Here is a 23,868-nt window from a genome sequence, read left to right as displayed (position 1 = left end):
AAGGATATGTTGAGATTTGTTCTATATCTATGTCGTCCGCAATATTTCGATAGATGATATTTTGCCGGATTTGTTCTATTTCTATGTCAAGAATGATGAGTGACCAGGCCAGATTTTTGTCAGAAAGCGTTATGTTTGTAAGTGTTTGGTTATAAAATGACTTAAATACCTCATTTTAGACCAAAAATTGTGTCAAATTTCTGTGATATTTACTGTTCAGATCACACACCCTTCAAATATGAGAATGAGATGTTGATCGAAAGCGACGGAAAATATAACTGATAACGTCTTTATAATTCGTTTGCCATGGACAGTTTGACATTTACGTTTCACTTCCGGTAATTTAGTTATTAGGAAAAATGAAAACAAATCACCATTTATAAGGTATTCATCATCGAAAAATTTAATATACAATAATTATTTACAATTGAATTAAATCAGTCGTTTATTTGTTGAGTTCGTATGTTAGTATCCCCAAATATTCATAAAGTAACTCCCAGCTGGGAGTATGATTTAAGAAATCACCTGTAAAAATGACTGTCAAATACTGAAATAGACTTGTATATGTATGTTACTATATATATATATTACTCATGTGAGAATAAATTAACGAGCATGGCAACTTATCGTTCACCAGGGCATACTATCTAACTAAAATACTAAAATTTGTTTTCACAAGTATATCATTCTTAAAAGAGTGTATCATTTGTACAGAATACCAATAAAGTTAAAAAAAGATAGTTTATAAATTTCTTCTTCTATTTGTAACCAATCTATTTCAAGGTCCAAAATAACTTGCATTGCTTAAAAACTGTAGTTTTTCTTTCATGACAAATACAAGTAAAAAGGGGGAGGGGTTTGCGCTATCATTAAGGGGATCTAGTCTGAAATAATAGACATGTTATTCTGGATTCTTCAAATCCCTAACGTCTAAACAGGTTTGTGCAAAAACCAGGAAGTTTTGAAAAAAAATGAAATTGTATTTAGAGAAGTATTTTATGTTTGAAATAGATAATAAATACTTAAATTTATATTTTATTATGAAATTGCATAAATATATTGCAAAAAATAAGCTTTTAATGCATTTAAACACAGGATTTACCTTTCCTTTAAAACGAAAGTTGACTTACACAGACAACAATTGTGCCAGTCATAACAAGTTGACTATATCTGACAAACTTCGAGATAAACCTCGTAAATACATTTGTAACAACTCGGCCATCTCCGAGGTGTTCCGATTGTTGTAAAACTGTGACTCGCAGCCTTGCAGGTGCCCTCCATGTATATATATTGTAACATTCCATGTATATATATTGTAACATTTTGATAGTATGATAAGAAAAAAACACATAAACTCATAATTATTCGTTGGATATTTATTTTTTGAGTACGGAACTAATATAAAATAACATTATCTGGTAACATTTCTTGTTTTTAAGATATTTTATTGAAGCAAAATGCTTTAACCTGGAATCCTGATCAGAGTAACTACCCACTTTTGATACAAAACAATTTGTACGTGAAGGATTTGCCATATCAAAACTCGTAAAAAAGATCTGTCAACATACAATTATTTGGACTTTAAGGGGATCCAGTGGGATATGTAGTTAGTTATTTTTCTATTTGATGATTGCCATGTTGTTGTTTGAAGAAATGTTATTCTAGTTAAAATCTAGTTGATGTTTTTATTTTCTAAAACTACATTGGTAAAAAATGTCTTCAAATTAATAAAATTCTCAGAGGTCACTTGACTCAGCCTTCTGGCTATTGCTGAAGTGATTTCCAATTCAGAATAAAACTTACTTGCTCATCCAGGTGATTTTTATCCAAGAACATTGTTCTTCAATGAAAAGTCATTCTCATATTTATGCCCCCACAAAGTGGCGGCATATAGGGTTGCCCTTGTCCGTACGTACGTCTGTCTGTACGTACGTACGTCCCGAAGATTGTTTCCGATCTAATTCTTGAAAACCGTTTGTCCAATCCTCACCAAACTTTAAACACATGTTTGTGACCATAATATCTTGTTGACTATTTGTAACCACCTTCTAATACCTTGCACAGATGTCCAACGTAATTCCGATGGTATCTGCCTCGCCCCCACCGGACGATGGTGGGGGATTTGATGACTGGGGAGAAGATGATGATGAGTTTGGAACCTTCGCTTCTGCCCCCTGCACAAGTTTTACTAAAGATAAACACTTCCATGCAGGTAATTGTAATATTAATTACAGTGGATTGTGGAAGGGCTTTCGATAGAGGTTGGTGTGCATTAGAGTTTTAATATTTATTTTCTCTGGCCTTATTTCATATGACATGACATTTTGTGAATTATGCTTGAATGTGCTTTATAACATGTCCCACATATTTTGTACACCACTCAACGCAGTAAGGTACTAAGGGGTCATTTTGAATCTAGGTGCATCGCCATAGGTGTCAGGTTTCTCAAGTTTAAGTACCAATGGAGAAAGTTTAGTGTGTACTTTAATAGTTTGATACTAAACTGACTAATGAGTATTAAAAAGTAGGAAAGTTCTTTGAAAGAAATTAAAGGCTGAATTTTTTGATAAATTTTCTCTGGGCTCAAGAAAGTGAACTTTAAACATATGTAATAAATTAGATGTATTGTGCCATTTTATTTTGGAATAAAAAATTTATTTTTATTTTTGAATTGGCTATACCCCAGTATTGATTTCAGCCTAGAATTTTACTCGGTTTGTATACTTTTACTACCTTGAAATTGTATTATACTTCCTTTTGCCATGTATACTGTTCATTCTATTTAACATATTATCAATGTTGAGATACTCTAGCCAGCAGCTAGCCTTTATGTTAATCTATATTGTATACTTACTGGAAGATTTTTTTAACAACATTATATGAACAGGCTACATGTATGTAAACATATTACAGGACACATTCACAAGTCATGTTAAATTTGCTACTATCACTTTGTTTTAACAAGGAAGTTATGCAAAGGTTAAATATTGTTTGCAGGTAATTAAAGCTCAAATATCAAAATGTATAGTTTCCTTGATTTCAGAGTTTCCTCCTGCAGGCAAGCACAGTGATGTTTTTCATGACAATACATTGAAAAACTCTGCGGTTAAAGACATAAAAGAGCCAAATGATTTAGAACAGTTCCAGTTTGAGGAAAGTCCGACAACTATGGATCAATGTGGACAGGACCAACCCAATAGAACTGGTGGTCTAGTTGACTCTGGGGTTTACAGCTCCAATGTGTCGCCAATACAGTCAACAGTGGATAGTTCAAAAGACATTGTATCAGAACATCAAGATCATAAAAAAACTGATGTAACTGAAAACTGTTCTTGTAACTTAAATTCAGTTCCGAATCACTCAGAAAATATAACTGATTATGATAAAACTCAGGAAGAAATCATATCAAATATTGATAACCATTCAATGAATGGACCAGTTCTACATGAAGATGGCATTCCTCCTGTTGACATTCCACCAGACAATGTTCAGAACTCAGTAGATGTGGCATGTACGACAGAGAATATGAAAAGTGAAAGTTCACTTATTGTTGACAACCATAGCTCATCAAGTGAGGATCCTGAACCCAATACATTTAATAAATGTGTTAAGAATGATAACATAAATGATGAAACACAAGATTCGAATGTTTCTGTTGAGACCGAACAGACATTTAGGTTTTCTACATCTGCAGAAGAATTAACCTCTCATTCTAAAAATGTTGAGAGTGACAAGGAACCTCCTGAAACAATTTATGACAATGAAGAAGTCAGTTCTGGACAAAAAGTTAACTCTGAAAGAGAGGAGGAGTCAGCTGAGCAATCAGGTGTTCAAGAAGTGTGTTCAGATGATAAAATATCAGGTAATGAAACAAACACTTTACCCAATGATGAAAGTCAAGCATCAAAAGGAGAGACCAATGCAAGTATTGGTTCTTCACCAGAGTCAGTAGAATGCAGTGCAAATACAAACAATGAATTAGAAGAACAACATTCCCAGTCACAAATAGACACACTTGATTCAAATGATGAAATATCAGAGTGTGACATTGACCATAAACAAAACTCTGATCATATTGATGATGCTGCAGCACAGTCTTCAGGTATTGGTGATGAGTTATCAAGTGCTAAATGTCAACAGAGTGAAAGCAATACAAACACTCTTGGTGCAATCAGTGGTGATGAAGTGACAAATGTTGAAACAGACAACAGAATACCAGAGGCTGTGTCTTGTGATGATGAGGAGTTTGGTAATTTTGGTACATTTGATTCAAATGATAGTGCAACTTCATGTCCAGATACAAATGATAGCATAGAAAACAAACATTCCATTGATGGAACAAAAGATGTGATTGAAGTATCTGTTGATCAGGAGACTATGCCTGAGCCTAGTGATAAAGTTGCAGACACTGATTCTGAAAGTGATGATTTTGGTGACTTTGGGACAGTTGAAGGTTCTGAATGGTCAGAATTTCCAAAATCAGTTAAAGTTGAGAACTCCGACCAAAGCCAAGACAAGGACAACAGTGCTTTCACTGAATTCTCTTCAACATCCGGTGAAAATCCAGCAAAAGTTGAAGACAATGAGGCTGGAACTTCGGGTGACTGGGCAGCTTTCTCAGAATCTAAAGCCAGTGCTTTTAGTGAATTTGACACTGCAGATGGGGAGCCTAAGGAGACCGGAGACTGGGCTGCTTTTTCGGAACCTCAGACACTCGACGCTGCCGCTGATGATGATGTGGATGATGACTGGGGTGACTTTGGCCAGGAGGATACTCCATCGACAGAATTAGCAACCGACTCATTGAAAACAACAACCATTCTCCCACCTGGTCAACTCAGCTCTATGGTATATATGCACAACATTGAACTTCAATGGCATGAATTCAGTTATGTATTACTGTAGCAATATAACTTTGTAGGATTACAAGAATAGAAGTGCAGAGTGTTAAAACCAGACCAATTTGCAGGATTATATAGCTAAAAGTATTAATTTAAGCATGCCAAATACAAACAAAACTACATTGTCACTGCTATATCTTAATGCAAATTTTTGCTTGATGCTTTTTACAGACTAAGGAGGAGAAAATGATGTATGCAGTGACAGCTTGTTTCTCCGGAGATTGTTCTGATGGTGATCTTGCAGAGTTGGAATTGTCCATGGGTGATGTCTTCTCTGTCAGGTAGGCTTACCCATGAAAGCATGTACATAGCTTACTATTGTCTAAGGTTTCTGATATATATGGAACAACTCAATGTGTATTTCGTAAGATACCAAGTTCTTTCTTTCTTAACATTATCAAGGAAATCAGAAGACATACAAAGGTGGTCTTGTTGGATTGATAGCTTTCACTCCAAGAAACAGACTCCAATGTGATTCAGGTGAAACATACAGAATTATTAGTCAAAGACTGTTTCAAGCTTTAATATTCTTAATGATAATACTTTGTACAGTTTGTTTACTGTGTTCATGTTTCAGTGGCGGGGATGTGTGGAAGTGTGTCCAGGGGGCAGGGACAGCAGACTCCCTTACTTACCAGTGGACCAAGTCACAGTGGAACGACCAGCTCTTCACAACGCTACATGTTGACACTCGCAATGTGGTACGTGTTCATGTTTGTGAAATGTGAATTATTTGTGTTATTTAGTGCAGTGTCGATTGTTATTCATATCAGTTTCTCAGCACAAATGTGCAGGAGCAACGGTATAAAGAACTCCATGTAAATCAATATACCGTATAGCAAACAAATTCAAAAAGTGTTTTCTATCCCAGATTTATAAGATAGGGCAAAAACAAGAAAAAAGTTGTCATCAATTACCTGACTTGTTAAGAAAATCCACACTGTATGAGGCTGTAGTAGGTCTTATCTATTCTGAATGTAAATTATGCGCTTTTCTGTATTACTTCAGTCAAATTTGTAATCTTTTTAACTATAATTATCTGATAAACCTGTTGATATTCAGCTTATAGGCCATCGGAAGGCCCCAGTGCCGGTGTATGCAGCAGGTATGACCATGCTGGAGCCCATCAAGGGCTCACCCCCACCAACAAAGCCAGAGTTGTTGCCCCACACTGCCCAGCCCAGTCTCCCTAACACAACTCAGGTAACTCACTAGATGTATACTGTATTATTTGGTTTAAGCTTAAAGGCTTTTAGCATAGACATAGATGTGAATTTGATTTGGTTTTGCTTTCAAGTGTAGATTTATGAATTCATGGCTGGACTTTTTGTTATTTTTTTTTATTATCTAGTGAAGCTTTGTTATTATTCATGTATTGTAGAACATGTCTTTGCCAAATTCACATTGATCAGTATTTTAAATTCATAACTTCCTCAATAAAAATAAATGAATGCAACTTAGAAGGTTGAAATTTGAGTCAGTCAATTTTTGAGCACAAAATATAACACTCCTATTAGATGCTTTTATGAAAGCAGTAAATGAGTTATACACATTTAACTGTTAAGTTAAAATCATGCTTGGAATTTATCATGAATGTCATTTTTAGCTTGACTATTCGAAGAATAGGTGGGCTATACTACTCGCCCCAGCGTCGGCGTCTGGTTAAAGTTTTAGGGCAAGTTGGGATTTTCACTTATAAGTCCAATACCCTACATTCACTTGACTTAATACTTCACACAGTTGTTCAGGGCCATCACATGATGAGGTTAGATAACTCCATATTATTCTTTACAAAGATTATGGCCCCTGATTGACTATTGAACTTAAGTTAAAGTTTTAGGGCAAGTTGGAATATTTATTAATACCTTCTATATCCTTTGTTCAATTGACTTTATACTTCACACAGTTGTTCAGGACCATCACACAATGAGGTTACATAACTCCATATTATCCTAAATACAAGTTATGGCCCCTGATTGACTTAGGTTAAAGTTTTAGGGCAGGTTAAAGTTTTAGGGCAAGTTTGGATTTTCACTTAAAACTCCAATACCATTCATTCAATTGACTTAATACTTCACACAGATGCTCAGAGCCATCACATAATGAGGTTAGATAACTCCATATTATCTTTTATAAAAATTATGGCCCCTGATTGACTATGGAACTTAAGTTAAAGTTTTAGGGCAGGTTGGGATATTGTTTAATAACTTCTATACCCTTCATTCAATTGACTTAATACTTCACACAATTGTTCAAGACCATCACCCAATGAGGTTACATAACTCCAAATCCTTAATACAAGTTATGGCCCCTAATTGACATAGGTTAAAGGTTTAGGCTAGTAAAAGTTAAGGGCAAGTTGGGATTTTAATAAAAAAACTTCTATACCGTTCATTAAATGCACTTAATTAAATTCAAAATTATTTGCGACCAACTTACAACAAGAAACATAACTCCGTTTACAAATTATGGCCCTTGAATTTTTTATTTATTTATTTATTTTTTTTAATATCCTTTGAAAGGCATATTTGTATATTCTTTTAAATGACTTGCGTCATTGTTTGGGCGGGCTGGTGGGAGAGCAGCATCAAAGTCACCTTATGTATCGAATAATTTTAGTTAGGTTTGACATAAAGAGACCAAACTTGGTATTATTACATCCTTATTGCATTCTAAGTCAAAGCGGCGTAGTTGAGCGCGCTGTCTTACGACAGCTCTTGTTTAGTATACCGGTATGTAATTATAGCAGAATCTATAACTGGAATCCAGCTGGGGAATTTGTCAAATTCATTGAGAATGCCTTTGAAAGACCAACATAAAAGGCAGATAGGCTTACAATTATAAAATCAGTGCCAATCTTCTCATACCTGACAGCTATTCTGAACTACGGTACTAACATCTGTTTTTTATGCCCCCGAAGGTGGGCATATTAAAATCGCACCGTCCGTCCGTCCGTCCGGCTCTGTAACTTCCCCTTGTATGGACAGATTTTAAAATAACTTGCCACATGTGTTCCACATACCAAGACGACGTGTGGCGTGCAAGACTCGTGTCCCTACCTCAAAGGTCAAGGTCACACTTAGTGTTTATTCACAATGGAGTGCTGCATATAAGGACATAGAATATAGGTTGTCGTGTCCGGGCTGTAACTTTCCCTTGTATGGACAGATTTTAAAATAACTTGCCACATGTGTTCCACATACCAAGACGACGTGTCGTGTGCAAGACCCGTGTCCCTACCTCAAAGGTCAAGGTCACACTTAGTGTTTATTCACAATGGAGTGCTGCATATAAGGACATAGAGTATAGGTTGTCGTGTCTGGGCTGTAACTTTCTCTTGTATGGACAGATTTTAAAATAACTTGCCACATGTTCTACATACCAAGACGACGTGTCGCGTGCAAGATCTGTGTCCCTACCTCAAAGGTCAAGGTCACACTTAGTGTTTATTCACAATGGAGTGCTGCATATAAGGACATAGAGTATAGGTTGTCGTGTCCAGGCTGTAACTTTCCCTTGTATGGACAGATTTTAAAATAACTTGCCACATGTGTTCCACATACCAAGACAACGTGTTGCGTGCAAGACCCGTGTCCCTACCTAAAAGGTCAAGGTCACACTTAGTGTTTATTCACAATGGAGTGCTGCATATAAGGACATAACAGAATAGGTTGTCGTGTCCGGGCTGTAACTTTCTCTTGTATGGACAGATTTTAAAATAACTTGCCACATGTGTTCCACATACCAAGACGACATGTCACGTGCAAGACCCGTGTCCCTACCTCAAAGGTCAAGGTCACACTTAGTGTTTATTCACAATGGAGTGCTGCATATAAGGACATAGAGTATAGGTTGTCGTGTCCGGGCTGTAACTTTCCCTTGTATGGACAGATTTTTAAATAACTTGCCACATGTGTTCCACATACCAAGACGACGTGTCGAGTGCAAGACCTGTGTCCCTGCCTCAAAGGTCAAGGTCACACATAGTGTTTATTCACAATGGAGTGCTGCATGTAAGGACATAGAGTATAGGTTGTCGTGTCCGGGCTGTAACTTTCCCTTGTATGGACAGATTTTAAAATAACTTGCCACGTGTGTTCCACATACCAAGATGACGTGTCGCGTGCAAGACCCGTGTCCCTACCTCAAAGGTCAAGGTCACACTTAGTGTTTATTTACAATGGAGTGCTGCATATAAGGACATAGAGTATAGGTTGTCGTGTCCGGGCTGTAACTTTCCCTTGTATGGGCAGATTTTAAAATAACTTGCCACATGTGTTCCACATACCAAGACGACGTGTTGCGTGCAAGACCCGTGTCCCTACCTCAAAGGTCAAGGTCACACTTAGTGTTTATTCACAATGGAGTGCTGCATATAAGGACATAGAGTATAGGTTGTCGTGTCCGGGCTGTAACTTTCTCTTGTATGGACAGATTTTAAAATAACTTGCCACATGTGTTCCACATACCAAGACGACGTGTCACGTGCAAGACCCGTGTCCCTGCCTCAAAGGTCAAGGTCACACATAGTGTTTATTCACAATGGAGTGCTGCATATAAGGACATAGAGTATAGGTTGTCGTGTCCGGGCTGTAACTTTCCCTTGTATGGACAGATTTTAAAATAACTTGCCACATGTGTTCCACATACCAAGACGACGTGTCGCGTGCAAGACCCGTGTCCCTACCTCAAAGGTCAAGGTCACACTTAGTGTTTATTCACAATGGAGTGCTGCATATAAGGACATAGAGTATAGGTTGTCGTGTCCGGGCTGTAACTTTCTCTTGTATGGACAGATTTTAAAATAACTTGCCACATGTGTTCCACATACCAAGACGACGTGTCGCGTGCAAGACCTGTGTCCCTGCCTCAAAGGTCAAGGTCACACATAGTGTTTATTCACAATGGAGTGCTGCATATAAGGACATAGAGTATAGGTTGTCGTGTCCGGGCTGTAACTTTCCCTTGTATGGACAGATTTTAAAATATCTTGCCACATGTGTTCCACATACCAAGACGACGTGTCGCGTGCAAGACCCGTGTCCCTACCTCAAAGGTCAAGGTCACACTTAGTGTTTATTCACAATGGAGTGCTGCATATAAGGACATAGAGTATAGGTTGTCGTGTCCGGGCTGTAACTTTCTCTTGTATGGACAGATTTTAAAATAACTTGCCACATGTGTACCACATACCAAGACGACGTGTCGCGTGCAAGATCTGTGTCCCTACCTCAAAGGTCAAGGTCACACTTAGTGTTTATTCACAATGGAGTGCTGCATATAAGGACATAGAGTATAGGTTGTCGTGTCCAGGCTGTAACTTTCCCTTGTATGGACAGATTTTAAAATAACTTGCCACATGTGTTCCACATACCAAGACAACGTGTTGCGTGCAAGACCCGTGTCCCTACCTAAAAGGTCAAGGTCACACTTAGTGTTTATTCACAATGGAGTGCTGCATATAAGGACATAACAGAATAGGTTGTCGTGTCCGGGCTGTAACTTTCTCTTGTATGGACAGATTTTAAAATAACTTGCCACATGTGTTCCACATACCAAGACAACGTGTTGCGTGCAAGACCCGTGTCCCTACCTCAAAGGTCAAGGTCACACTTAGTGTTTATTCACAATGGAGTGCTGCATATAAGGACATAGAGTATAGGTTGTCGTGTCCGGGCTGTAACTTTCCCTTGTATGGACAGATTTTAAAATAACTTGCCACATGTGTTCCACATACCAAGACGACGTGTCACGTGCAAGACCCGTGTCCCTACCTCAAAGGTCAAGGTCACACTTAGTGTTTATTCACAATGGAGTGCTGCATATAAGGACATAGAGAATAGGTTGTCGTGTCTGGGCTGTAACTTTCTCTTGTATGGACAGATTTTTAAATAACTTGCCACATGTGTTCCACATACCAAGACGACGTGTCGCGTGCAAAACCCGTGTCTCTACCTCAAAGGTCAAGGTCACACATAGTGTTTATTCACAATGGAGTGCTGCATATAAGGACATAGAGAATAGGTTGTCGTGTCCGGGCTGTAACTTTCTCTTGTATGGACAGATTTTTAAATAACTTGCCACATGTGTTCCACATACCAAGACGACGTGTCGCGTGCAAGACCTGTGTCCCTGCCTCAAAGGTCAAGGTCACACATAGTGTTTATTCACAATGGAGTGCTGCATGTAAGGACATAGAGTATAGGTTGTCGTGTCCGGGCTGTAACTTTCCCTTGTATGGACAGATTTTAAAATAACTTGCCACGTGTGTTCCACATACCAAGACGACGTGTCGCGTGCAAGACCCGTGTCCCTACCTCAAAGGTCAAGGTCACACTTAGTGTTTATTTACAATGGAGTGCTGCATATAAGGACATAGAGTATAGGTTGTCGTGTCCGGGCTATAACTTTCCCTTGTATGGGCAGATTTTAAAATAACTTGCCACATGTGTTCCACATACCAAGACGACGTGTTGCGTGCAAGACCCGTGTCCCTACCTCAAAGGTCAAGGTCACACTTAGTGTTTATTCACAATGGAGTGCTGCATATAAGGACATAGAGTATAGGTTGTCGTGTCCGGGCTGTAACTTTCTCTTGTATGGACAGATTTTAAAATAACTTGCCACATGTGTTCCACATACCAAGACGACGTGTCACGTGCAAGACCTGTGTCCCTGCCTCAAAGGTCAAGGTCACACATAGTGTTTATTCACAATGGAGTGCTGCATATAAGGACATAGAGTATAGGTTGTCGTGTCCGGGCTGTAACTTTCCCTTGTATGTACAGATTTTAAAATAACTTGCCACATGTGTTCCACATACCAAGACGACGTGTCGCGTGCAAGACCCGTGTCCCTACCTCAAAGGTCAAGGTCACACATAGTGTTTATTCACAATGGAGTGCTGCATATAAGGACATAGAGTATAGGTTGTCGTGTCCGGGCTGTAACTTTCTCTTGTATGGACAGATTTTAAAATAACTTGCCACATGTGTTCCACATACCAAGACGACGTGTCGCGTGCAAGACCTATGTCCCTGCCTCAAAGGTCAAGGTCACACTTAGTGTTTATTCACAATGGAGTGCTGCATATAAGGACATAGAGTATAGGTTGTCGTGTCCGGGCTGTAACTTTCTCTTGTATGGACAGATTTTAAAATAACTTGCCACATGTGTTCCACATACCAAGACGACATGTCGCGTGCAAGACCTGTGTCCCTGCCTCAAAGGTCAAGGTCACACATAGTGTTTATTCACAATGGAGTGCTGCATATAAGGACATAAGAGTATAGGTTGTCGTGTCCGGGCTGTAACTTTCCCTTGTATGGACAGATTTTAAAATATCTTGCCACATGTGTTCCACATACCAAGACGACGTGTCGCGTGCAAGACCCGTGTCCCTACCTCAAAGGTCAAGGTCACACATAGTGTTTATTCACAATGGAGTGCTGCATATAAGGACATAAGAGTATAGGTTGTCGTGTCCGGGCTGTAACTTTCCCTTGTATGGACAGATTTTAAAATATCTTGCCACATGTGTTCCACATACCAAGACGACGTGTCGCGTGCAAGACCCGTGTCCCTACCTCAAAGGTCAAGGTCACACTTAGTGTTTATTCACAATGGAGTGCTGCATATAAGGACATAGAGAATAGGTTGTCGTGTCTGGGCTGTAACTTTCTCTTGTATGGACAGATTTTTAAATAACTTGCCACATGTGTTCCACATACCAAGACGACGTGTCGCGTGCAAAACCCGTGTCTCTACCTCAAAGGTCAAGGTCACACATAGTGTTTATTCACAATGGAGTGCTGCATATAAGGACATAGAGAATAGGTTGTCGTGTCCGGGCTGTAACTTTCTCTTGTATGGACAGATTTTTAAATAACTTGCCACATGTGTTCCACATACCAAGACGACGTGTCGCGTGCAAGACCTGTGTCCCTGCCTCAAAGGTCAAGGTCACACATAGTGTTTATTCACAATGGAGTGCTGCATGTAAGGACATAGAGTATAGGTTGTCGTGTCCGGGCTGTAACTTTCCCTTGTATGGACAGATTTTAAAATAACTTGCCACGTGTGTTCCACATACCAAGACGACGTGTCGCGTGCAAGACCCGTGTCCCTACCTCAAAGGTCAAGGTCACACTTAGTGTTTATTTACAATGGAGTGCTGCATATAAGGACATAGAGTATAGGTTGTCGTGTCCGGGCTATAACTTTCCCTTGTATGGGCAGATTTTAAAATAACTTGCCACATGTGTTCCACATACCAAGACGACGTGTTGCGTGCAAGACCCGTGTCCCTACCTCAAAGGTCAAGGTCACACTTAGTGTTTATTCACAATGGAGTGCTGCATATAAGGACATAGAGTATAGGTTGTCGTGTCCGGGCTGTAACTTTCTCTTGTATGGACAGATTTTAAAATAACTTGCCACATGTGTTCCACATACCAAGACGACGTGTCACGTGCAAGACCTGTGTCCCTGCCTCAAAGGTCAAGGTCACACATAGTGTTTATTCACAATGGAGTGCTGCATATAAGGACATAGAGTATAGGTTGTCGTGTCCGGGCTGTAACTTTCCCTTGTATGTACAGATTTTAAAATAACTTGCCACATGTGTTCCACATACCAAGACGACGTGTCGCGTGCAAGACCCGTGTCCCTACCTCAAAGGTCAAGGTCACACTTAGTGTTTATTCACAATGGAGTGCTGCATATAAGGACATAGAGTATAGGTTGTCGTGTCCGGGCTGTAACTTTCTCTTGTATGGACAGATTTTAAAATAACTTGCCACATGTGTTCCACATACCAAGACGACGTGTCGCGTGCAAGACCTGTGTCCCTGCCTCAAAGGTCAAGGTCACACTTAGTGTTTATTCACAATGGAGTGCTGCATATAAGGACATAGAGTATAGGTTGTCGTGTCCGGGCTGTAACTTTCTCTTGTATGGACAGATTTTAAAATAACTTGCCACATGTGTTCCACATACCAAGACGACATGTCGCGTGCAAGACCTGTGTCCCTGCCTCAAAGGTCAAGGTCACACATAGTGTTTATTCACAATGGAGTGCTGCATATAAGGACATAAGAGTATAGGTTGTCGTGTCCGGGCTGTAACTTTCCCTTGTATGGACAGATTTTAAAATATCTTGCCACATGTGTTCCACATACCAAGACGACGTGTCGCGTGCAAGACCCGTGTCCCTACCTCAAAGGTCAAGGTCACACATAGTGTTTATTCACAATGGAGTGCTGCATATAAGGACATAAGAGTATAGGTTGTCGTGTCCGGGCTGTAACTTTCCCTTGTATGGACAGATTTTAAAATATCTTGCCACATGTGTTCCACATACCAAGACGACGTGTCGCGTGCAAGACCCGTGTCCCTACCTCAAAGGTCAAGGTCACACTTAGTGTTTATTCACAATGGAGTGCTGCATATAAGGACATAGAGAATAGGTTGTCGTGTCTGGGCTGTAACTTTCTCTTGTATGGACAGATTTTTAAATAACTTGCCACATGTGTTCCACATACCAAGACGACGTGTCGCGTGCAAAACCCGTGTCTCTACCTCAAAGGTCAAGGTCACACATAGTGTTTATTCACAATGGAGTGCTGCATATAAGGACATAGAGAATAGGTTGTCGTGTCCGGGCTGTAACTTTCTCTTGTATGGACAGATTTTTAAATAACTTGCCACATGTGTTCCACATACCAAGACGACGTGTCGCGTGCAAGACCTGTGTCCCTGCCTCAAAGGTCAAGGTCACACATAGTGTTTATTCACAATGGAGTGCTGCATGTAAGGACATAGAGTATAGGTTGTCGTGTCCGGGCTGTAACTTTCCCTTGTATGGACAGATTTTAAAATAACTTGCCACGTGTGTTCCACATACCAAGACGACGTGTCGCGTGCAAGACCCGTGTCCCTACCTCAAAGGTCAAGGTCACACTTAGTGTTTATTTACAATGGAGTGCTGCATATAAGGACATAGAGTATAGGTTGTCGTGTCCGGGCTATAACTTTCCCTTGTATGGGCAGATTTTAAAATAACTTGCCACATGTGTTCCACATACCAAGACGACGTGTTGCGTGCAAGACCTGTGTCCCTACCTCAAAGGTCAAGGTCACACATAGTGTTTATTCACAATGGAGTGCTGCATATAAGGACATAGAGTATAGGTTGTCGTGTCCGGGCTGTAACTTTCTCTTGTATGGACAGATTTTAAAATAACTTGCCACATGTGTTCCACATACCAAGACGACGTGTCACGTGCAAGACCTGTGTCCCTGCCTCAAAGGTCAAGGTCACACATAGTGTTTATTCACAATGGAGTGCTGCATATAAGGACATAGAGTATAGGTTGTCGTGTCCGGGCTGTAACTTTCCCTTGTATGTACAGATTTTAAAATAACTTGCCACATGTGTTCCACATACCAAGACGACGTGTCGCGTGCAAGACCCGTGTCCCTACCTCAAAGGTCAAGGTCACACTTAGTGTTTATTCACAATGGAGTGCTGCATATAAGGACATAGAGTATAGGTTGTCGTGTCCGGGCTGTAACTTTCTCTTGTATGGACAGATTTTAAAATAACTTGCCACATGTGTTCCACATACCAAGACGACATGTCGCGTGCAAGACCTGTGTCCCTGCCTCAAAGGTCAAGGTCACACATAGTGTTTATTCACAATGGAGTGCTGCATATAAGGACATAAGAGTATAGGTTGTCGTGTCCGGGCTGTAACTTTCCCTTGTATGGACAGATTTTAAAATATCTTGCCACATGTGTTCCACATACCAAGACGACGTGTCGCGTGCAAGACCCGTGTCCCTACCTCAAAGGTCAAGGTCACACTTAGTGTTTATTCACAATGGAGTGCTGCATATAAGGACATAGAGTATAGGTTGTTGTGTCAGGGCTGTTACTTTCCCTTGTATGGACAGATGTTAAAATCACTTGCTACATGTGTTCCACATACGAAGACGACGTGTCGTGTGCAAGACCCATGTCCATACCTCTAAGTTGAAAGATACACCTAAGTGTTTATTCACAATGGAATGCTGAATATAAGGACATAACAGTGTAAGTTGTCAAGTATGGGTGGTATTTTTTATGTTCAGAGGCAATTTAAAATAACTTGCCATATGTATTTGACACGTAAAGGCAAGATCAACTTTTCATGTACTGACCTTGTTCGTAGGTCAATGTCACATTCGGGGGCATTAGTCACATACTGTGACAGCTCTTGTTATAGTTTTAAACATGTTGTCTTTTCTACGCAGATGTCATCAAAATCAGTCCCACCGCCTTTGAAAAATGCAAGTAATAAACTCCTAGATTCGCTTCTCTAACATCACTAACACTATCTCAGAGCTCTCACTTGTTGTGTGTAATAGTTGGTACATGGTTGCTACTATATAGATAATAGACGAAACCAAGTTCTTCTGGTTGTATAATTATGTCTCCCCCATTCATGGGGAGACATATTGTTTTTGCCCTGTTCGTCAGTCTTTCAGTCAGTCACTTCGTCAAACTTCGTTTCCGCTCAATAACTAAAGATCCTTTGGGTCCAGGAACTTAATACTTGGTATGCTAGTTGGTCATGACTAGTAGATGACCCCTATTGATTTTGGGGTCACTAGGTCAAATGTCAAGGTCACCATGACCTTGAGGTGAAGAAACGGTTTCCGCTCAATAACTAAAGATCCTTTGGGTCCAGGAACTTCATACTTGGTATGCTAGTTGTTCATGACTAGTAGATGACCCCTATTGATTTTGGGGTCACTAGGTCAAATGTCAAGGTCACCATGACCTTGAGGTGAAGAAACAGTTTCCGCTCAATAACTAAAGATCCTTTGGGCCCAGGAACTTAATACTTGGTATGCTAGTTGGTCATGACTAGTAGATGACTCCTACTGATTTTGAGATCAGTAGGTCAAAGGTCAAGGTCACCGTGACCTTGAGGTGAAGAAACAGTTTCAGCTCAACAACTACATGTAAAGAACGCTTGCACCCAGGAACTTCATTCTTTGTATGCTAGTTGGTCATGCCTAGAAGATGAATCCTAATGATTTTGTGATCACTAGGTCAAAGGTCAAGGTCGCCATGACCTTGAGGTGAAGAAACGGTTTCCGCTCAATAACTAAAGATCCTTTGGGTCCAGGAACTAAATACTTGGTATGCTAGTTGGTCATGACTAGTAGATGACTCCTACTGATTTTGAGATCAGTAGGTCAAAGGTCAAGGTCACCATGACCTTGAGGTGAAGAAACGGTTTCAGCTCAACAACTACATGTAAAGAACGCTTGCACCCAGGAACTTCATTCTTTGTATGCTAGTTGTTCATGCCTAGAAGATGAATCCTATTGATTTTGTGATCACTAGGTCAAATGTCAAGGTCACCATGACCTTGAGGTGAAGAAACGGTTTCCGCTCAATAACTAAAGATCCTTTGGGCCCAGGAACTTAATACTTGGTATGCTAGTTGGTCATGACTAGTAGATGACTCCTACTGATTTTGAGATCAGTAGGTCAAAGGTCAAGGTCACCGTGACCTTGAGGTGAAGAAACAGTTTCAGCTCAACAGCTGAAGAACGCTTGCACCCAGGAACTTCATTCTTTGTATGCTAGTTGGTCATGACTAGAAGATGAATCCTATTGATTTTGTGATCACTAGGTCAAAGGTCAAGGTCGCCATGACCTTGAGGTGAAGAAACGGTTACCGCTCAGTAACTAAAGAACACTTGCACCCAAGAACTGAATACTTGGTATGCAAGTTGGTCATGTAGATGATCCCTATTGATGTTGTGATCAGTAGGTCAAAAGTCAAGGTCACGATGACCTTGAGCTGAAAAATGGTTTCTGATCAATAATTGAATAACGCTTGTGCCCAGGAACTTCATACAATGCAAACTTCGTTGACATTTTCCAAGATTAATGAAGAACACTTTTTTCTCTTCAATATTTAGTATGGCTAAATAAACCAAACTTCACTGTTGGTTCGTTTCCAGTCCAAAATTGCAAATTTCATGTCCATCATTTATTTTTTCTCAGCTACAACCACACAATAGGGGAGACAAGCGCTTTTTCAAAAAAGCAATCTCTAGTTGTACTCTAGTTTCATTTTGTAATTAATCTATGTGTATATGAATGGATAACTAGTATAACAACCTCACAGTTTAATGTTTGGTGATGATGGTTGACCTCTATTGTAAAAAACTACAGACAGTTTCTCGGACATTTAACCCATGTCCATTTGATATGTTTTTTTCAGACTTGAAATCCTTTTGTATAGTATAAGAATGTTTATTTAGCAAAAGAGTATGTGATGTCTGTGTTTGTCTAGTGTGTAGAGCTTTTTATATTAACCTCATCAGATCTACATGTATGCCTGTTACCCATCTTTGTCTTGAAACTTAGAATTTCAAAAATTGTTCTATTTGCTTTTCATGTGTGACATTGTCTATAAACAAACCTGTCAAGACTGAAGGTTTTGCCGTGAGTTTCACAATTTTGGAAATGGAAATAACAGTTTTATACCGACTATGTAATTTCTCACACATTTGATTTAACCAAATTTCTGAAATAAATACTATGGTTTTATGATTAAATCCGTACAAACATTGGTTCGTGTTACTGTATAAATTGTGTCTGACCTAATGTAAGCTACCGGAATCGTCGCTTGTATATAATATTCTTACACATAATAATCATTACCCGGTGTCAATGTTAACATCATGGCGTCGTCTGCTAAGGCTGCTATTTTCTCATCTCTAAGGTTCATTTGAGCCTTGACAGCTATGTATACAATTGATACAGTAGCATAGAATAAAACGTTTTATTTTTCTTCTGTTTCATGATTGTATTTCTTTAATTGTTGTCGTTTCTTTTTAAAACAGATTACGAAGAACTAACATTTATACATGAAAACCTCAATAATGAGAAAAAATGTATTATAGAAATGTTTTTCCTGGAAATATCTCTGACAGGACCATGAGAGTGAAATTGTTCACTTTTCACATCCTCCTTGTTCAAAGCATGATATTCAGATCGCCTACTGTTTTAAATGTATGTGCTTACCAAAGCATTGTAACAACATCAATACCTCTGTGAAGAAAGAAGGCTGTTAATTGACATGCTTTTAGTTTATATTTGATAGTCTGGGAATTTCATCTAGTGCGCTACATTGTATTGTAGTATGAATAGTCATTGCCTTATACCTACTTCTTTAATGGCATGTTTGCATTATGGACTGGCTGTTTAGTTTTTATATCTCTTAAAAGCTTATAATGTCCTACAGCTAGAGTCTGAGTCAGTTGAAAAAACTTATATAATGAAAATAATTGTCACAAGTTAACTTAATGTTTACATATTTTGTTTCTCTATATGATGTTTTATTAATGTACATGTTTGTTATGTCTGCTGTATTCATATATTGTTTTCAAAAACACCCAATAATTGTAGCAAGTCCTATGAAGGTAACTAATCAGCAAATCTTTCCAGGCAGTATTTTTTCTACTTTATGAAGGCAATGTCTTTCTGAGCACTGTTGTGATATGTGTGTATTTTCATGTTTTAGGAGAGCATTCCGGCCGCCCAGTTTGACTGGAGCAGCAGTGGCCTCACTAACCCACTTGAAGGTAACAAGCTATTCTGCTCATAGATTCTTGGTTGGGGTAGGTGATGATAATATTAATATTCATTTACCACTACTACGCACAGGGAACAGAAGGTAGAAACATTCAGCTCTCTATATACTTTTCAAATATTGCTCACCCTGAGCCAATTTCTGACCACTGCACAAGAGTGTTATGGTGTGTTGATGTACACATAAATTTATTTAACTGTTAGCTGTTTATCATCTAAAAGAGGGCATGCAAAGGCAAATAATCTTAACATTGTAAAAAGTATGTTCAATGTATAGGAACTATGAATTCTTGTGTGATCGGAATATATCTTGATTTTGTATGGGTAACTGGCTTGTAAAAATGATCTGTACTGTATCAGTGTTGAGTGGTTACTTTGTGTTGATGACAGACGGCCATTTGCATGAGCATTGCACTAGTGACAAGCATGATGCACAATTAACAATTGTAACTTTTGTTTTGTCTTTTCAGCGAACAATAAATCATTGAATTTGGATTTTTTAATTCAGGACCAAGCTACAAAAAGTAGCGGTAAGTACGTGTTGTGCTTGTTTATTAGGGACTTATTCACAGAATTTTCTTGTATTAACCCAAACAAAGAAGTGGTGCATAACTAGTCTTGGACAATATTGTTCGTCAAAAAAGAGTGTTTCCTGATGATTTTTTTTTATTTTCTCTCCTTTTTTCTCAGAAAAAAGCCAGTGTTGCCACAGTATTGCAGGGGCACTGCAAATATATTGAGACGGTGAAACATTAGCAAGTGACACTATAATATTGAGAAACTATATGAGGTAGCGAGGGGAACATGCATCTTTTAGTTCACTTTTGGCATGTAATGATACTTGGACATATACAAATGAGCTTCTTCAGATAGAATATGTACAAATTGTAATTCTGCTTAAATTGAGACCGAAACACATTTCTCTTGCATTATGATTAATATTACCATAACTGATTTGTGATATGTGATAATTCCTTTTCTGAAATTGGGTTTGAAAGTAGTAGTACTGAGGAAATATTATTTATATTGCCCAATGGCCGCTACACTCTCAAATACATAGCATAAATTTGTATTCTTTTAATTGTATAGATAAATATATGTACTGTCATTTGTCACTACATTTTTTTGCTTTACTTATTTTCAATTGATCCCATATATAAGAGTATGACTACCGTACTAATCTGGCTTACGTATTAATGCCGCTTGATTAGTTGAGAAAATCCAGCATGTAAGCCTTTACATCAAATTGTGTTTCTCCTGTAACATTTGGACTATATTTCGTGATTTCGTTCTCATACACAGTGTTTTCTTGATCTTACTGAAGTGTTTTTATATACATTACTGACGTATAAATCAAATTTCAATTTTATTTCATTTTAATTAAGAATATTATGTGGCTTATCAGCAACTGATTTACTGATTATCTCCACTTGATCAAGTTCTATACTCTCTTACACCATTTTAAGATTTTGTGTTGATATGTGACAGGTATTTAGGAGCATGTGCACAGAAGCTTAGCCCGCATGGTGGTGAAAAATTGCATATTAATACAGGAGAAATTCTGTGTCTAAGTACTAGAAATAGCATTGATTATATACTGGCCCCAATTTCTCGAAACTTCTTAAGCTTAACAGGCTTAAGTCGCTTATTTCAATAAGCCAAAATACATAATGGATTTTGATAAGTGAAAAATGGTTTCTTCTAATTAGCATACATATTTTTCTTATATAATTTATCAAACCTCTTAAAGAAGTAAATTTATTGTATTCTTTTGAACAACAAAAATAGTGAGTTTAGCTTAATCCTGTTATAAGGGACTTAAGAAGTTTCGAGAAATTGGGGCCTGCTCTGCATCTGCATCACTTAATCTGTTAGATGAGTATGTGTTTTTTTAAGGATTTAGTAGTATCCATATGATTTCAACTTTTTTTTTAACTTTGAACATTTTTTTTTAAGTGATTATTACTCGTTTGTACGTTTTATAAAACGAACTTAAGGTTGTCATTAAAACTTATCAGGTAGATTTTATAATAAAATGTGTAACTTAAACTTTAAACTGTTTTAGACTTTAGCCATGTTCCTAGGTCTTCCATGTTTGTTCAAAAATGTATAGTTCAATATCATATTATTCTGACAAATTATTTGGAGTTCATTTTCTGGTATTATTACTAATTATTGTTCATGTATTCCAGAGTTGGAATCCGAATTTCTATCATCCATGGTACCTTCCCTCAAACCCAGCATCCAGCCCCTTGAGAGCCTCCTGGCTAACATGAAGACCACGCCTACTTTCAAACTCACCAATCAGGAGAGAGATATGAGCCAGGAAGCAGCCAAAATTGTCCAATCACTGCCAGACTTGTCATTTATGAAATCTAATGTGCTCATGTTTCCAGTCAAGATGAATTGAATCAGTCTCAGTCATCAAAATTAGACTTTTGGATGAACAAGCCTGAATTCTTCTACTATTGCTTGGCACTAAATTTGTTAACAAGCCTTGCTATATAAAATTCAGAATTTGAGCAAGCCCGGAAGACATTTTACCTGTGCAGGGCTCGCGGCTTGTGTTAATTTCGACCACTGCAGTCTGATGAATTGTGTTAGTATTCAAACAATTCTCTTAATTTCAATTTGAAGCTCTTCATATGATCGGAAAAGATGGCATTTTCATTAAACTTTCTGTTTTAAAGTTAAACATAATCCATGTTTTTTTAACATTCTGAACATTTATAGGTTGAATTAACTAGTTATATAGTTGTTAGAAAAATACTTCATGTTGATAGATTTATTTTCACTCAAGTTTTAACTAAATTATCAAATTCAGTAATTTTTGGTGTTCTAGCCAATTAAGTGTGTGTAACAATATTTCTTAAGAACCAATGGTGTCAAGCAAAATGTTATGTAATGAACTGCTATGTGTCCGTTATTGTGAAATATTTGTCTGATACTTTCTTATCACTAGAAATGATTAGTTAACATATAAATTATATTTTAATGCATTCCCATTTACTTGTGATGTGCATGTCGTGTTATCATGTATAAAATGTTTCACTAATTTCGCATTGATAGCATTATGTTATTAATAACATTGAGTTTGTCATTCTAATCATGTCAGATTATGTGTGAACGCTCTGAATTGTGCTATGCACAAATACATCAATTTTCTTGACAGGATTTTTCCTCTTATATCCATCATTTTGCTTAGAGATCTAAGAGGAGCTTGATAGTTATGAGTATAGAGAGACATCATGAACACTATAGTATACAGCATCACAGAAATATTCAGTTAGTGTTTAGAGATTGTACATGTGCATAATTGCTGTATGGACTTTAACCTGATTAACCTCCTGTGGTCATGTTTGTCATTGTGTTGATATATCTAGTCAGATCTCCGTCATAACTGTGTTGTGATTTTATGTTAAGGTAACTGACCCACAAAACGGTCAACAATTATGCCAATTGATCACATATTATTTTTTGCAATATTTCAAACAAAAAGGAAATGGGGAGAAAATATACACAAAAAAGGTTATGTGGCCTTAAAGATTGCAAAATCACCCAGTTTTCTCCAATTTCAGTTGAAAAATAGAGCAAATATACAACTGATGATAAAATTATGTATGATGTACTGTCAGTTATTAAATTTACATATTAATAATCAGTAAGCAAATACCTTCCAAATGATACCAAAATTATATGGGGTCACTTGGCATCAAAATTTAACATGAAGGTTAATGGACCTATCAGAGGTTATTTGTGGGTCGGATACTTAAAGTCTTTGTTACAAACATATGTTTGGAAGTGTAAACAATGAAGGCCAAATCATATGTTCTTATTGTTTTCTGGGAGCAAAAAAGTGTATTAAAACTATTGCCATGTGTTTTCATGTTGAAAACAGGATAGAAAAAATCTTCACATCAATAGAGCAATGAAATGTATTTACCATTGGGTCCTATTTTTTTACTAATTTTCTGACTCATTTGTTCATGGTCAAATTATTATTCATTTGTTATACATGTATAGAAAAAACAAATAAAACTCACTGGAAATCAATCATGATTATTCTATCTATTTATTCACCTATACTTAATTCTTCAATAATTAAATGAATAATTATGAGTGTTATGTTTTAAACAAACGCTATAGCAAAAAATGTTTAAACCATTTACTGTTTACATTTATTTAAAAGTGTGTGTAACTATTATGTTGTTATTATTTTATATTTGTTGTTTTAACAAATGCACGGACCTATGCTTTATCGGTCCGTGACGAATGTAATGATCAAGAATAAAATTATCACAAATGGCA

The 23,868-nt window shown here is 37.9% G+C and overlaps 1 protein-coding gene across 19 annotated transcripts; it reads left to right on the top strand.

The window, feature by feature from the left end:
- Window positions 1-306: 306 nt before the first annotated feature.
- Window positions 307-23,868, top strand: LOC128208041 (aftiphilin-like). 19 transcript variants are annotated; one of them, XM_052911340.1, is made up of 10 exons: window positions 307-384; window positions 2,065-2,212; window positions 3,044-4,848; window positions 5,073-5,182; window positions 5,479-5,602; window positions 5,964-6,104; window positions 16,197-16,232; window positions 19,493-19,553; window positions 20,031-20,090; window positions 21,753-23,868. In XM_052911340.1, exons 2-10 carry the CDS (start codon window positions 2,065-2,067, stop codon window positions 21,968-21,970), a joined length of 2,703 nt encoding a protein of 900 aa, XP_052767300.1. In that variant the 5' UTR covers window positions 307-384; the 3' UTR covers window positions 21,971-23,868. The 19 variants fall into 19 exon arrangements, 8 of the variants coding, with proteins under 8 accessions (XP_052767300.1, XP_052767302.1, XP_052767304.1 ...); XM_052911344.1 differs by lacking the exon at window positions 307-384 and adding an exon at window positions 767-938 and having other exon boundaries at window positions 20,069-20,090; window positions 21,753-21,891; XR_008256822.1 differs by lacking the exon at window positions 307-384 and adding an exon at window positions 769-938 and having other exon boundaries at window positions 16,197-16,236; window positions 20,069-20,090; window positions 21,753-21,869.

The sequence above is a fragment of the Mya arenaria genome, chromosome 11 (assembly GCF_026914265.1).
Source record: "Mya arenaria isolate MELC-2E11 chromosome 11, ASM2691426v1".
Lineage (NCBI taxonomy): Eukaryota > Metazoa > Mollusca > Bivalvia > Myida > Myidae > Mya > Mya arenaria.
The sequence above is the reverse complement of the archived record's forward strand: the minus strand, read 5'-3'. Positions and strand labels throughout refer to the sequence as shown.

What these genes read in the sequence shown, in the direction of transcription:
- LOC128208041 (XM_052911340.1), top strand. Translation starts at nt 2,065, where the DNA reads ATGTCCAACGTAATTCCGATGGTATCTGCCTCGCCCCCACCGGACGAT. An exon ending in AGATAAACACTTCCATGCAG is followed by an intron (nt 2,213 to 3,043) that starts GTAATTGTAATA and finishes CCTTGATTTCAG; the next exon opens with AGTTTCCTCCTGCAGGCAAG. An exon ending in GTCTCCCTAACACAACTCAG is followed by an intron (nt 6,105 to 16,196) that starts GTAACTCACTAG and finishes TTTTCTACGCAG; the next exon opens with ATGTCATCAAAATCAGTCCC.